The following is a 15,677-nucleotide window of genomic DNA, read 5'->3' on the forward strand; positions in this document are numbered from 1 at the left end:
TGCCTTTGTTGCAAATCCTTCCTTACTCATTCTATTCAGTTAATGTATTTCAAAACATCCACAATAAAACACTTATTCTTAAATAACTGGAAATATCAAAAGTATTGTTGTAATAGATGAATGTGTCATATATGTTTGAGGGATAACCATTATTTAGGCTGTATCAATGGTTTCTGACCTATGATCCTCTTCTTTTGTGCCACAATACTTTGATACTGGCTATTTTTTCAAACACAGACATTTGTGTACTGATGCAAGTAGTTTAGTACATAACCTGAAATATTTTATCATTGATCAAAAATAAATTATTTGTACATAAATGTAGTACAGTGTGTGTTCATAGATAAACTGTTAAAAATCTGCCTCTCTTATTGTAACATCATATATTTTCAGGATATAGTGCTTCTTGTAATCCAAGCATAGTTAATGAGTTTGCCACTGCAGCTTTTCGAATTGGGCACAGTCTTTTACGGCCACATATTCCTCGATTTGGCCCAAATTACCAGGCAATTGATCCTCCTATATTGTTACGAAATGGCTTTTTCAATCCCGACATGATTTACCAGGTATGTATCACAATATTAGAGAATGGAAACAAATTCAGATTCCATTATAATAAGCAGTAGATTTTTTTACATTATTTCCTACATGGAATTCTATATGGAATCTAATGGAAGATAATTACAGCTAATTACGGCTATGCAGTTCTTTAACCTCTGTTAAAACCAGACAGCTTAAAAAAAACACTTAATAATACATGAGGGACTGTGCTGTTTGGAAAATTAAACATTTAAAAAGGAAGTAGTAAAATAAGTGGTTAGGTTAAACACCTGCAAAAACTTAATGATTCAAAAGAAGGAGACAGTATTTCAGATAAATGAGTGGAAATATGTGAGTTCTTACAATTGTTTTTTTATTTCTGCTCTGGTAATGTAATTATTAAAATGAAAAGATGTTTCAGTTTTGAAAAAAGAAATTAAATCAGATAAGGTATGGTAGTAATCACAGTTTTCATAAATGATTTGTTCTTTCAATGGGATAAACATCAAATTAGTTAATAACATATACAGTCTATTTCTGAGAAGCTTAAGTTGATTGTTGCACACACAATTATTTATTTTTCCATTTTTACTATGTATCCATCTTTGTAATAAACAGTAATTGTTGTGATCATACGTGTATTTGTGGCATGTACTTCAGTAATCAGCAGTTGCATTGAAGTTATCAATATCTCCTAGCACCAAGAATAAGGTAACTGAGTTATTTTAGGTCACACATTACTCCAGCATAACAGTGTCTGTGATACTGCATTGATTGCAGGCTAACATCATTGATGAAATCATAAGAGGCCTTGCATCAACACCTATGGAAAATCTGGACCAGTTTATGACAGGAGAAATCACAAACCACCTGTTTGAGGATAGGCATATCCCATTCTCAGGGGTTGATCTTATAGCACTCAATATACAAAGAGGTAATAATTCTGATTATAAAATTTATAGTTATAAAATAATATGTAGCATGGAATTTGTACATGTTGTGTTTCCAATTTTCTTACTGGAATTATCATACAAGAGTTATAGATTTTCTGTGTTGTTTATTGTTTTGTTGGAAGGCAAAACAAGGAAGTGAGTGAAATAATAGTTGTCAAAAGGTTTTGAAAAAAGGAGATTGGAGATATTGAAAAGTGATGATGAACCTATTAACAACAGGAACAGTTAGTGTAGGTTGAGAACTTAAGGTCTGATGAGTAGTGAGAACCCGAGCCTGTTCCATATGGCCAATACCCATCTAATCTCTCAGGTGCAGGCAATTGGTAACTATAATCCAAAATGTGAATTTGATTAAGCAGTTACCAGGCTCAGGGCTATGCGATGGATGAGCTTGGAAATTCCTTCGTCGTAAAATTCAGCCACCTGCGCCTTCAACCATGTGGTTACCTCTTCTTGAAGCTGCGCGTCGTCATCAAAACGCTGCATAGCCAACCACTTCTTCATTGCTGGGAATAAGTGGAAGTCGCTCGGTGCCAGGTCGGGACTGTACGGCGGATGAGGAAACAACTCCCACTTAAAAGATTCGAGAACTTCACAAGTGGCATTTGCCTTGTGGGCCCAGGCGTTGTCGTGAATCAGCAAGATCTTTGAGCCCAACTTTTTCTTGCACTTGTTTTGTATTGCTCTTCTGAGGTTGTGCAGAGTTTGGCAATACCTTTGAGAGTTTATTGCAGTGCCTCTTTCCAGGAAATCCACAAAAATCGTATTTCTACTGGGTTACTGATTAACCACATGGTTGAAGGCGCAGGCGGCCGAATTTTACGACAAAGGAATTTCCAAGCTCGTCCATCGCTACGATAAGTGCCTTAATTTAAATGGCAACTATGTAGAAAAGTAGTATTTAAGTGTGGCTTTCGTCTGTATATAATAAAAAAAATTTCCAATACTTTATTTATTTTTAATTCCAAAACGTAATGTACTTTGTGGATAGCCCTCGTATTTCGTGAAGTTTACCACAGCTGTAATTTTCAGTGACATTGTATTGTGATGATACCGACACTGTATGACAATACAGACACTCTATGAACAGGGACGGTGTAGTCATCAACTATTAATGTGAGTTTATCAAGACAAAATAATAAATGTGAATGTTGATGAAAATTTTAACTGGAAAAACCATATAGGAGACCTACTAAAATGTATAGATTCATTAAATGAAACAACAAGTTTACTGTTACCAGTCATCGTCAACGGTGACTGGTAACAGTAAACTTGTTGTTTCATTTAATGTCAGTAACAGTCACGGTAAAGCCTAACCTAAAAATGTTCGCATTTAAAGTGTATAGATTCAGCTAGTTTTGTCATAAGGCTAATTATCAAGTTTGGTGGTGTAAAAATCAATAACTGATTACAGTTTGCACATTTTCATTCAATGAAGTCCTTTGACATAATATTCTGGGGTGACTCCTCAGGCAAGTTACATTCATTTCACATAAGAAAGTAATTAGAATTATGTGTGGAATTCCCACATTTACATCTTGCAGGCATTTGTTAAAACAACTGGTAATATTAAGCAGAGCCTAGCAGTACATTTATTCACTCACAAAATTTTTTGTCAACAATCCATTGCAGTTTGAGAGTAATAGAAATATTCACCAATACAACACTAGAAGGAAACATGGTCTGCAGTTTCCTCTAGGGAATCTAACTTTGACATAGAAGGGAGTGCAACACCCAGCTAGAAACCACATTGAAACAAAATCTCTGATAGACAGGAGAAGTGATTTCATAGGTAGATTAAAGTTGTTTCTCCTAACAATTCCTGCTATACCGTAGAGTAGGCTATTCAAGCCTGAGTGCCCACCTACAGATGGCCAGGCACCCACGGGCACAGGTGGACAGGTGTGGGCAAACAGCTGTCACACAGGCAGTCAGGTTGGTTGGTTTAAGGATCAGGGGGACCAAATGGCAAGTTCATCAGTCTCTCCTACACAAAACAGGCAAGACAACAAAACTACATACCAAAGGGCCTAGTATGCGAAACCCAGGGAAAGAAAGCCCTGAGGTTCATTGAAGGTCAACAAAACCTAGAGAAAGGAACAAGGAAGAAGGAAATGTGGAAAGGAAGAAAGGTGGGCAAGGTGCCCCATCCAGGGAGCAGCCAGAGGCCCTCAAAGGCAAGAACTGTAATGAGAGCACATCTCCCACCCCCCTCGATACACGGTAAATACTGACGATATGGACAGGGTGAGAGAAGCATAGGAAGAACACCAAGTCAGACAGAACATGCAAGAAAGGTTGTTGTTGTTGTGGTCTTCAGTCCTGAGACTGGTTTGATGCAGCTCTCCATGCTACTCTATCCTGTGCAAGCTTCTTCATCTCCCAGTACCTACTGCAACCTACATCCTTCTGAATCTGCTTAGTGTACTCATCTCTTGGTCTCCCTCTACGATTTTTACCCTCCACGCTGCCCTCCAATACTAAATTGGTGATCCCTTGATGCCTCATAACATGTCCCTTCTTCTGGTCAAGTTGTGCCACAAACTTCTCTTCTCCACAATCCTATTCAATACTTCCTCATTCCCATCTAATCTTCAGCATTATTCTGTAGCACCACATTTCGAAAGCTTCTATTCTCTTCTTGTCCAAACTATTTATCGTCCATGTTTCACTTCCATACATGGCTACACTCCATACAAATACTTTCAGAAATGACTTCCTGACGCTTTAATCTATACTCGATGTTAACAAATTTCTTTTCTTCAGAAGCGCTTTCCTTGCCATTGCCAGTCTACATTTTATATCCTCTCTACTTCAATCATCATCAGTTATTTTGCTCCCCAAACAGCAAAACTCCTTTACTACTTTAAGTGGTTCATTTCCTAATCTAATTCCCTCAGCATCACCTGACTTAATTTGACTACATTCCATTATCCTCGTTTTGCTTTTGTTGATGTTCATCTTATATCCTCCTTTCAAGACGCTATCCATTCCATTCAACTGCTCTTCCAAGTCCTTTGCTGTCTCTGACAGAATTACAATGTCATCGGCAAACCTCAAAGTTTTTATTTCTTCTCCATGGATTTTAATACCTACTCCAAATTTTTCTTTTGTTTCCTTTACTGCTTGCTCAATATACAGATTGAATAACATCGGGGAGAGGCTACAGCCCTGTCTTACTCCCTTCCCAACAACTGCTTCCCTTTCATGTCCCTCGACTCTCATAACTGCCATCTGGTTTCTGTACAAATTGTAAATAGCCTTTTGCTCACTGTATTTTACCCCTGCCACCTTTAGAATTTGAAAGAGAGTATTCCAGTCAACATTGTCAAAAGCTTTCTCTAAGTCTACAAATGCTATAAACGTAGGTTTGCCTTTCCTTAATCTTTCTTCTAAGATAAGTTGTAAGGTCAGTATTGCCTCACGTGTTCCAGTATTTCTGCGGAATCCAAACTGATCTTCCCCGAGGTCGGCTTCTAGTAGTTTTTCCATTCGTCTGTAAAGAATTCGTGTTAGTATTTTGCAGCTGTGGCTTATTAAACTGACTGTTTGGTAATTTTCACATCTGTCAGCACCTGCTTTCTTTGGGATTGGAATTATTATATTCTTCTTGAAGTCTGAGGGTATTTCGCCTGTTTCATACATCTTGCTCACCAGATGGTAGAGTTTTGTCAGGACTGGCTCTCCCAAGGCCGTCAGTAGTTCCAATGGAATGTTGTCTACTCCGGGGGCCTTGTTTTGACTCAGGTCTTTCAGTGCTCTGTCCAACTCTTCACGCAGTATCGTATCTCCCATTTCTTCATCTTCATCTACATCCTCTTCCATTTTCATAATATTGTCCTCAAGCCTTTGGATAGAAAGGTAAGAAGAGCAAAACAAAGGGCAAAGTAAAGGCTAGGGTAGACCACCAAGCCCAGATATGCACTACCCAGTCGTAGCAGAGGAGGCAACAGAGCATCCTTCCAATCCCTAAATGGGCCGACAAGGCTGGGGTGCTGTTCCATTAGAGAGAACGATTAAAACTTCCTTCTCAAATAAACTGTAAGACCAGGTCAGCTGCTGACACATTGTCTGCTAACACCACAGCTAGTAAGTCAGGAAGTTTAAAGAGTTTGCTGCAGGGTTAGGACAGTCCAGCAGAGTGTGGACCACCATTGAACAGGCTCCACAATGGCAGTGGGGTGGAGCCTCACAATGAAGGAGATGACTGTTGCACAGATTATCATGAACTCCCCATTGAATGGAGGGGAGGAATTGAGGGCTACAAATTGAAAGATCAGTGACCAAGAAAGTGTTGCGTGCCACACTAAAATGTATTGGAGCTCCGTTGTTGAGAAGACAGAGATCAAGTCCTGCCAGCAGGTCTTCAACACTCCTGCCCTGGTCAGTAGTTGCAGTACCGCCCCACAGAGGATTATGGGCTTTAAAATCCACAAGGAGGAGGACGGGAGCTGTCAAAGGAGAGCAAGGAGCATGAGAGGCCAGTCTGGAGGCAGATAAAGATTGCACATTGTTACCACACAGAGTCACAGCCACCACTTCCAGTGCAGTTCGAAGAGGAACCCTGGAATTAACAATATCCATGTGGACCAACGCAAACACCACAGGAGGCTTGCAAAGGCCTGATCCAGTTCCAGCAGACGACTTGGGAACCACAAAGAGTCAGTGAATGAAATGAGATTCCTGCAATACAACACAAGTTATAAAGTAGAAAGAAAGAAGAAACTGCAATTCCCAAAGGTGATGATAGTACCCATTACAGTTCCATTGGAGGAGAGTAGTACAAAGCCCAGATGGACATCAAACGTGCCAGAATAGATCATTGTGCCGAGTCAGTGTCTGTTAGTGGTAAGGTCAGAGTGACATCCATGAATGTAAGGTCACACTCTGATTGAGAGGGAGGAGGTGATACCCCCTGGGTTGTCAGGGGGGGCATCATCCTGAGACTTGTGCATCATCTTCTTCCTCTCCTTTGGAGAAGGAAAGGAGGTGTGGTCAGGAAGAGAACAAGTCACAGCAGTATCAGGATCCAAAAGAGAATAGCAGCCTTGAGCCTCACAGAGCATGGGTCCCATGCCTGAATTAATGTAACTGTGGGCTTCTTGTCCAGGAGACTCTGGGTGGAGGGGCTTCTAGAGGGAGCCCTCATTCCCTGGTTGGTGCTAGAGAAGAGGGTTTCTTCTCTAGCCGAAGAGAAGGAGTGGTTCCATGAAGGAAGGACATGGAAACTGCCAGGGAGAAGGAAAGGGAAGGGGGGCAGGATGATGGTAAGGAGGAAGGAGGTGGAGGAAAGAACACAACAGAAACAAAGATAAATGTTAGCGGTGCCAGATGGAGACAGTCGAATTTCTGTTGGGCCTCAGAGTAGGATAAATGGTCAAAACTTTTGAATTCCTGATGCTTCCTTTCGTTTTATAGACTGGGAAATGTGATGAACAAGGAGAATTTGTGCCAGACAGTTCATGCACTTGGGTGGTGGGTGCAAGTACTCTCCACATGGAGAGTGGTTCCGCAGTCTCCACGAATAGAAGTCACCTCACATCACAAAGACACATCACCAAAATGGAGGCACCAAAACAGGGCATGGGAGGTGGGATATAGGGCTTCATATCACAATGGTAAACCAAAACTTTGACTATATCTAGACAGGTACCCTCTCGAAAGCCAGGATGAAAGTGCTAAAGTGCTAATATCAACACAATTGTCCTTAGGACCTCTCTGGATTTACCAGACGAAATGAATGCTGCACCATGCCACGTCAGTCCTGAGTTCCTCATCAGATTGAAGAAGGAGTCCCTGTGGAAAATAATGCCATACATTGTATTTAAAGACTGGTAAGAAGTAATGCTCCTTGGGATGGCTCCTAAGCACTCACAAGAAGAAAGGGAAGCCAATTGACTGACCAAAGTTTTAATCAGTAGGGAACCAAATTGCATCTTACTAAAGGAGTCAACTTAACAAAACTTATCTTCAGTGTGTTCTACAAAGAAGAGCAATTTGGTAGTGAAGAAAGTCTCCCTGTCTGTCCTGTAACAAACCAAGTAACAGTGAAAGAGTTTTGTCCCAAGCTGGGGGGCCTGGCCCTCTTCCCAGAAAGGGGAAGGCCAAGGAGCAAAAGTAGGAGCAGGGAGAACCATTCCTACCTGAAGAGTGGTCAGAAGTGTGGAACTTTACGCGCTTCATGTGCGAAGTGCCCACTACCACCCACTCCAATTAGGAGCTCACCCCATGGGCATCTGTCAACCACGGCAAGGGTCGACTGGCACAGCAGTCATTGTTGGGGGTTCTGATGCCCCAGAAAGGAGCAACAAGTCCTAGGCATACACAAGGCAGTGATAGGTCAGGTACCAGAAGTGTGGTCCCTTGTGTTGTTAGGAGGCTCAGCCAGATGGGTACATAACAGCTCCATCAGACTGACTGGCCACCATGCTGGTGACCTAGTGGGGGCAGGGGAGGCTAGGACAGGAAAGGAAGAGGGATAGAGAACCCAGACCCAAGACATTAAGGGGATAGTTCTTCCCCAAGTGACTGACACTTTGGAATTAATTTAGAAAGGGAGGTCAAACCACAAGGGGGACCAGAAAAGGCCAGAAAAAAAGGGAGAATGGAAGCACAAGACAAGACTGTAAAGGTGTAGCAGACCTGAGGGAAACACCGAGGTAGAAGGAGGGGTGGCAGGAGGGGGAGGAGCTACGATGGGAAGGACAGGTTACGGGGAAAGAATTGCAGTCCGGGAGAGAAGAGAACCTACAATATCTCAGGGTCCTGTGGGTGCCACACAAGTACCCATAAAAGAGCTCTGAGCCCCCTGAGGGGATGCAGGCAGTCAGGCAGCTGGATCATAGTGTATGTGATCGTACTGCACTGGCCAAGTGTGCGTGGGCACGGGTGGCCAACATGCGTGCAGTTGGGCTGCCTGGCAGGTAATCTACACGATATACTTTTGGTCATGGACGAGCCGATGGGTACCCAGTGGCCCCCTCCCCTTTGGGACAACACTATAACAGCCTGCCATGCAGAAATTCTAGAACAGAAGCTATTAGTCAATTAAAAACCTGTATATGGCCCATATGTAGCCAGCTGACACATTCCGCATCATAATATTTATCATGAATACGATGTGCAGAGCATGGTGCCAACTTATTCCCATCCAGCTGAGAAGGTTTCTCTGTCAAACAGTCTCTCCTAAAACCAACATGACCTCCAGCCTACCATTCCTAAGCATTTGCTTCTGGCAATGTTAGAAGCCACAGTGCAAAACAGGCTCATTTTACCAACTAATGATTATTCATTGCCTCCCCACAGTTATTGAGATCTCAGTAAGACCAGTGCTGTATTTGTTATAATCTAACATGTAGATAATAGTAGAAATATAAGTGGAGCAAGTCATCTTTGTCTTTTATTTTGATACTATGGTTTCAAATAAACTCTTGCTTATTTATACCAAGTCATCTAACATAAATAAGTTGTGCCTATTTACTTTTTATTTTCAGATAAGTAGATTTAGTCAACTGTTTTGAACACTGGAACAAAAAGGCAGAGAGAGTGTGTGTGTGTGTGTGTGTGTGTGTGAGAGAGAGAGAGAGAGTGTGAAAAATCAGAATTATTTTAATAACCAATAGAAGAATAGAAAGTGACTCAAAAAATTTCATCTTTTCAGGTCGTGACCATGCTATACGCCCATACAATGACTACCGTGCACTGTGTAATTTAAAAAGAGCTTCTAGTTTTGAGGATCTTTCAAGGGAAATCCCAGCTGAAGTTATTACCAGATTGAAACGCTTGTATCCTACAGTAGATGATATAGATCTCTTTCCTGGAGGAATGAGTGAAAGACCCGTGCAAGGAGGATTAGTTGGACCAACTTTTGCTTGCATTATTGGGATTCAGTTCCGACAGTTGCGAAAGTGTGATAGATTCTGGTAAGAAAAACAAAGATTTCTTATATGTGTGTCTTACTTATCCTGAAACTATTGTTTGAGTTTGAACATATGGCATAATTACTGTCTTAGACAATCTGAGGTATACTTTTGTGTGCTGTTCTATGTAACACTATGTTTACCGAACGAGGTGGCGCAGTGGTTAGACACTGGACTCGCATTCGGGAGGACGACGGTTCAATCCCGCGTCCGGCCATCCTGATTTAGGTTTTCCGTGATTTCCCTAAATCGCTCCAGGCAAATGCCGGGATGGTTCCTTTCAAAGGGCACGGCCGACTTCCTTCCCCGTCCTTCCCTAATCCGATGAGACCGATGACCTCGCTGTCTGGTCTCCTTCCCGAAAACAACCAACCAACACTATGTTAGGGGTAATTATGTTATTCATGAGCTGGAGAAGCACTGCTTAGCTGTTTCAATAACAGTGATTGGTAATTGGGAACTTCTTCCTATCATGTATGCATGGATGAGCACAGGAAGATACTGAAAAGACGCAAAGAGAGAAGTAAGCAATTAGAAAAGAGTATAAAAATAAAATTCTCAAAGAAAAGTGAGAATAAGAAAAGAATAATTAAGCTAATTAAAGTCACTGCTGTAATTTTTCAGAACATATTCAGTAATTGGATATTTAAAAATTTTACTGCACCAAATGGATTATTGATTCTTCATCCTCTCTTCAACACCATAAGAGCTTAGTAATGATTACTCCACTATACAATCCTTTCCAGAAATTGTAGCTTAGTAAGTAGATGACACTCATACTTTCACAAATATGGAACAGATAAGCAAGTTGACTTGAGCATTGACAAATAAGTATGTAAGGTATATATGTGGGAGATTCCTTTGGCAGATGTGCGTGTGATGTTAGATAAATTGGAACTCATTTCAGTTCACAGTTTATGAAAACAGTAGCATGGAGAAGATAGATCAGAACTAAAAACAACCCGATACACATCATTAAGCACCATCAACAATATAAAAATCTCACAAACTCCATTTTTTATAATTAAAATGTCAACATTGGCTGTGTAGGATATATTTTAAATTTATTGTGCCAGCTAGTGTTGGGCCACATACTCGCACTTGGTGATATGTGGCCTGAGACTGGTCTGGCATCATAAATTTAAAATAATCCTTTGCAGCTGATGTCAACATTTGTCATAAAAAGTGAAGTTCTTGATTTTTGTGCAAGCGACAGTGCATCAAGTGTCTAATACACTTAATAGGTGATTTACGAAGGTGATTTATCATTCCCTCATTGTAACCTCTAGATGATTAGTCTAATGTATTGCAGCTTGGTATAAGCAACTGCAGTCAAAGGATCATCATTACATAGAATACTGCATGTCAGATTTAAACCAGAGGGGTGAAAGACCTGAACTGTTAGTTCCTTCATCAAAGAGGAAAAGAAGGAAGGAAGATTAGTGTTTAATATCCTGTCAGCAACAAGGTCATTAGAGATGGTCAAAGAGTACAAGGTAATAAGTTTTTGAAGTGATGACATGGTGAGTCCCTCTCATCCTGAGGTTCGTGAGACCTGCCCCTGTAAAATATTTGTGTGTGATGCTTTGCATTTAATTTCTTTAGCAAGAGATATAAGTGTATGTAGTAATAATTAATATGTAATATTATAGTTGAAGACTCAACCACTATATCTTGCAAATTTCAGGTATGAAAATGATGACCCAGTTTTGAAATTCACAGAAGCACAGCTGGCTCAGATTCGAAAGATCACATTATCTAAAATTTTATGTGATAACTTGGATCACCCAGGTGAAATGCAGCGATCTGCATTTGATCAGCCAAGCTCATTTTTGTGAGTAAATCTGATACGAAATTTCTTTAAGATATAATCAATTGAGTTTATAACACATTTTTATTAGCTTGACAGACTCTGAAGTGTGGAAACACTTAGTTTCTATATTTGTATGAAACTAGTCATTTATTGATACATTCACACATTGTTATCTGTAGCTCCTGGCATGAGAACTACAGGAATCTGGAATTAGGCAAGAAATATTTTAGTTATTGCAGACTGTTACTATTCTGCTTTTCCATTAGAATGAAGGTGAGTAATTTCTGCATTCTTAGAATGAATAGAATTGAATCCCATGTGCAATATGCAGAAATTGTATCTGATATAACTATTATCATTCCATTTATATTATTCTGTTCTTATTTCTCTACTAAACTGTCATATACTAACCAAATATAACTGTAAATCTTATTGAAGGGCACATCTATTTGCATATGAGTCCAGCAGTGACAAGATCCTTGTAAATGCAACTTGACATATTAGTTTCAGTACTGCTAATGATTTCCTTTGAGAAATTTTTTTTTTTCATTGGGTAGAAAGAAAATATTTCAAAAGTATGCATGTTTAAAGGACAAGTATATATGTGCTTCTTTCTGTACTGTTATACTACAGTGGCATTATCTTTGAAAAAATTCCTCATAGCGAGCCCTCTTCGATGCTGAAAACAAATCTAATGTATGTGCTGCATTGGTTTAATTTTCCATTGTGGTAAGTTATTTTCAAGAGCCAATATTTCTATCTAGTATCTCATCACTTTGCTCCTCTCCTCTTTATTCTCTCTCTGCAATAGACTGCAGTTCTAAATCAGTGAATTCTCCAAAAAATGTTTCTGACCCAGCATCTGTCATAAGAAAAGCTGCTCAACTAATTTGAACAAATCTAGTCTGAGGTGGGGAAGGAGGGATAAAAAAATCTAACTATAGTTGAGACAGCGTAAGAAGTTTGCTGACAGCTTTCAGCTCTGTTGCCAGCTTTTAAATGTGAAGTGCTAACAGCTGCAGGCAGTATAGTAGCCGTCTACAGAGCTGTGACAGCACTGAGGCATTGCCATAGAGATGTGTACAAAATCAGGTTACCTCATTGGTTGAGGTAGGTGCACGAGGCTGCCATGCCTAGCTCACTGCAGCTGTCAAGGATCAATTTATGAAGACTCAACTACAGTAGTCCACTCATTTTTGTTTCCTCTTTACAATATTTACTTAATAATCTGCAGTGACAATGGATAACAGTATCGTCTACGGTACTTTGGTGCTGAGTGAATATCCTTACAGGCACTGCCTGTACCTAGTACATTGTCCTTTGGCAGTTGGGTAGCTGCAGATGTAAGCTGGGCCGTCCATGGTGAATATAGGCCTCTTCAACAAATTAGTTTTCTAGATACCTCAATCAGAGAATAAACAACTGTAAGCACAAGGCACATTAAATTAATATTAATAATCTATTTTATTGCTCATCTTAGGTTTATAAGTCTCTTATACAGCTGAAGGTCCTGTGGTTACCATTGTTGCCTCTGCTTTGCGGGGTCCCAGGTTCGATTCCCAGCCAGGTCAGAGATATTCTTCATTCAGGGACCATGTGTGTGTATGTGTGTTTTGTCCTAATCATTTTGTATCATCTGCATCAATGCACAAGTCACCAACTTGGTGTCAAGAAGAAAGACTTGCACCAGGTGGCCAAACAACCCTGGCTGGGATCTCCCAGCCAATAATGCCCCATGATAATTTCATTTCACAAGGGCATATAATGTCAGACTTTTTTTGTGAGATTCCTGGTTCTACTTATTTCATAGCCGCTGACCGTATAAAAAAAAGAAATCGAGTAGGAGAGAACTGTGTGTTTCCCCCCTCCCCCCCCCCCCCCCTGCCCCCTTGTTTCTGAGTGCTGCTTGACACATCCTATGTACCATAATGTGTTATTGACACATCCTATGTACCATAATGTGTTACCATTCCTCATGATACTTCTTTCACTTGTATGTCATGATCTTATCATTGAAGTGACATTAAACCATAATCTTCCTTTCTTACAAACTCTCAAATGCAAGGAAAGCTTCAAATAACAGGAAATGACCCAGTGTATGTGTTTGTGTGAGCACTGACAAAATGTCACATGCCTACACTAAAGAAGTATGTGCAGATATGGTGTACATTTGTGGCTTCTACCTGATCGTGCTCATACTACTATCTGGAAACACCATTAGTGCTTTCGACACACAGAATTCCGGATTGTAGGGTGTTTACCATGGTTCTCAGTACCTTGTATGAAACAGGTACTTCTCCAAGTTCCAATTGTTCTTCTGAATGTGTAGTCCAATAACCCATGCAGGAACATTTATTGTAAACTATACAATTGCTGTAATTTGATGTGTATGACAATGCTCGGAGGTGAATGTGCTAAAAATAGTTATCTTTCAATTGATACTTTGTAAAACACATGTTGTAATGTTTACTAACTGTTGTGCACTTATAAACCAGACAATGTTTCATATAATATGGAAAATAGGTAACAATGCACGTTAAATGTGTTCTGTGTTAGAAAGTATTTGGAAATAGCGTATGACCATATTAAGATTTTACTTAAAAATAATGTCATGGTTCCCATTTAAAATTTCATTAAAAACAAATAAAAAATGGTTGCAGGAGTGCAGTCTGTCCTGTAACTTATTAAGTAAGTAATGTGGATGTGGCTGCAATTCTGGGTTAATATTGGTCTTTGTCCCATACCAGTTTCCACTAAGTCATGCTTTGCATGAATCTGAAAAGGCACCATTGCACAAAATGGGAGGGTATGCTGGTGAATCTGAAACAACATAGAACCTGTATTCCTGACATCCCCAGGCTCAGTGCAGAGGCTAGGTATAGGGCTGGTCTTGTAGCCACCATTATTCTGTGTAACCCTCTCACAGTGGATAGCACAGAGAATCTGGAGGTAAGTAGCTCTTGCTAGGTCATAAATCAAATCATCCATCATCCAGCACTGATCACACAAAAGGTTTATAAAACTGGATCACGTGTATCTTGTCTGCTCCCTAAGACTTGTGACTAGGCACTTCATAATATTCACTACCTTGAGGGACATTGCCATTGGCTGTGGTGGTCACGACAAGTTTGAATCGAATATGAGCTCCAGAAATGTCACTGAATCTTTGAAATTTAAAAGTGATTACCTTATTTGCAGTAGGTAAAAATTTGTTTGAGTGGATCTCTCTTCCAACTTTCCAATGTGCACTACAGCAGCTTAGTAGCTGTCATGGGGTTCAAAGAGGAACAAAAAAACTGCAGAATTGTTCACAATTAAAAAAACATTATCTGTAGTCCTTACCATGAACATATACCACTTAAAGCAAAAAATAAATAAAAACAATAAAATGGCATATGAAGAACTGTATGAGTATAGGGTGCCTTTAACAGAAGGCAAAACTGTCAGAGACTATAGAGCCTCCAGGCCAAAAAAATATGTCTATTACATGCCATCTCCATAAGAAAGCTTGTTGTAAGCCATCTCCAAAAGATTGATGTTGTTGGTTATGGACTGATAGTTTCTTGGTCTCTTGGGTTCAGAGCAGATGACAGTTTACTGTAGGCTCCTGGGAACCATGTATCATGAGTTTCATACTGGGAAGGTTGTGACATTTTCTGGTCTGAACTAACATAGACCTCATGCTAAGCTCCAAATCAGTCACAACCAAGATTTCAGGGCAAAGGGGGCACAACACACTCATGCCAAAAGTTTATTTAGTCTTACACCGTGATACGAGGGTTGACTGAAAAATAATGCCTTCACCCTTGTAACTCTTCAACAGTTGGCAGCATTGGAATGCGGCAGGTACTGACTTGTTCCATAGCCTCTTCTCTTCAGCTCCAGTTGGCGGGAAACCTTAGCACTGAATGGTTGTTACAGTGTAAAGTATGGAACCCTGTGCAGACAGTCGGTCAATGCAATTTAAGCAAAGTGCAGTCATTGAATTCTTGACAGCAGAAGGTGTCACCCCAAAGGAGATTCACCAGAGAATGAAAGCAGTGTATGATGATGGTGTTGATGTGGGTGCTGTGCATAATTGGGCGAGTAAGTTTAAAGATGTTGAGGCAGGAACATCTGACCTGCGTGGCAAACAAAGAGTTGGACCTCCTGTGACAGCAACCACTGAGTTTTACAAGCAAAATGTTGACAGATTGATTCAGGACAATCGTCGTATCACTCAGATAGAAATTTCAAGCACAATCAGCATTTCATAAGAATGTGTGGGTCACATTATTGCTTTGCTTGGCTATCAGAACATCTGTGCACAATGAGTACCCCAGATGCTGACTCATAAAATGAAAGCGCACAGACCTGAAATTTGCCTCCCCTCGCATTACGAGAATGAAAGTGATGCCTTCCTCCATCCAATTGTCACAGCAGACGAAATGTGGGTACACCATTATGAGAATT

The 15,677-nt window shown here is 40.3% G+C and overlaps 1 protein-coding gene across 1 annotated transcript in view; it reads left to right on the plus strand.

The window, feature by feature from the left end:
- The window catches only part of LOC124776325, a 413,854-nt gene that overhangs the window by 360,065 nt on the left and 38,112 nt on the right, over window positions 1-15,677 (plus strand). Inside the window, exons 21-24 of the mRNA XM_047251263.1 lie at window positions 394-566; window positions 1,321-1,474; window positions 9,154-9,415; window positions 11,100-11,246. Coding sequence (XP_047107219.1) covers window positions 394-566; window positions 1,321-1,474; window positions 9,154-9,415; window positions 11,100-11,246 — 736 coding nt within the window. The remainder of the gene's footprint in view (window positions 1-393; window positions 567-1,320; window positions 1,475-9,153; window positions 9,416-11,099; window positions 11,247-15,677) is intronic.

This window comes from Schistocerca piceifrons, chromosome 2, assembly GCF_021461385.2.
Source record: "Schistocerca piceifrons isolate TAMUIC-IGC-003096 chromosome 2, iqSchPice1.1, whole genome shotgun sequence".
NCBI classification, from domain to species: domain Eukaryota; kingdom Metazoa; phylum Arthropoda; class Insecta; order Orthoptera; family Acrididae; genus Schistocerca; species Schistocerca piceifrons.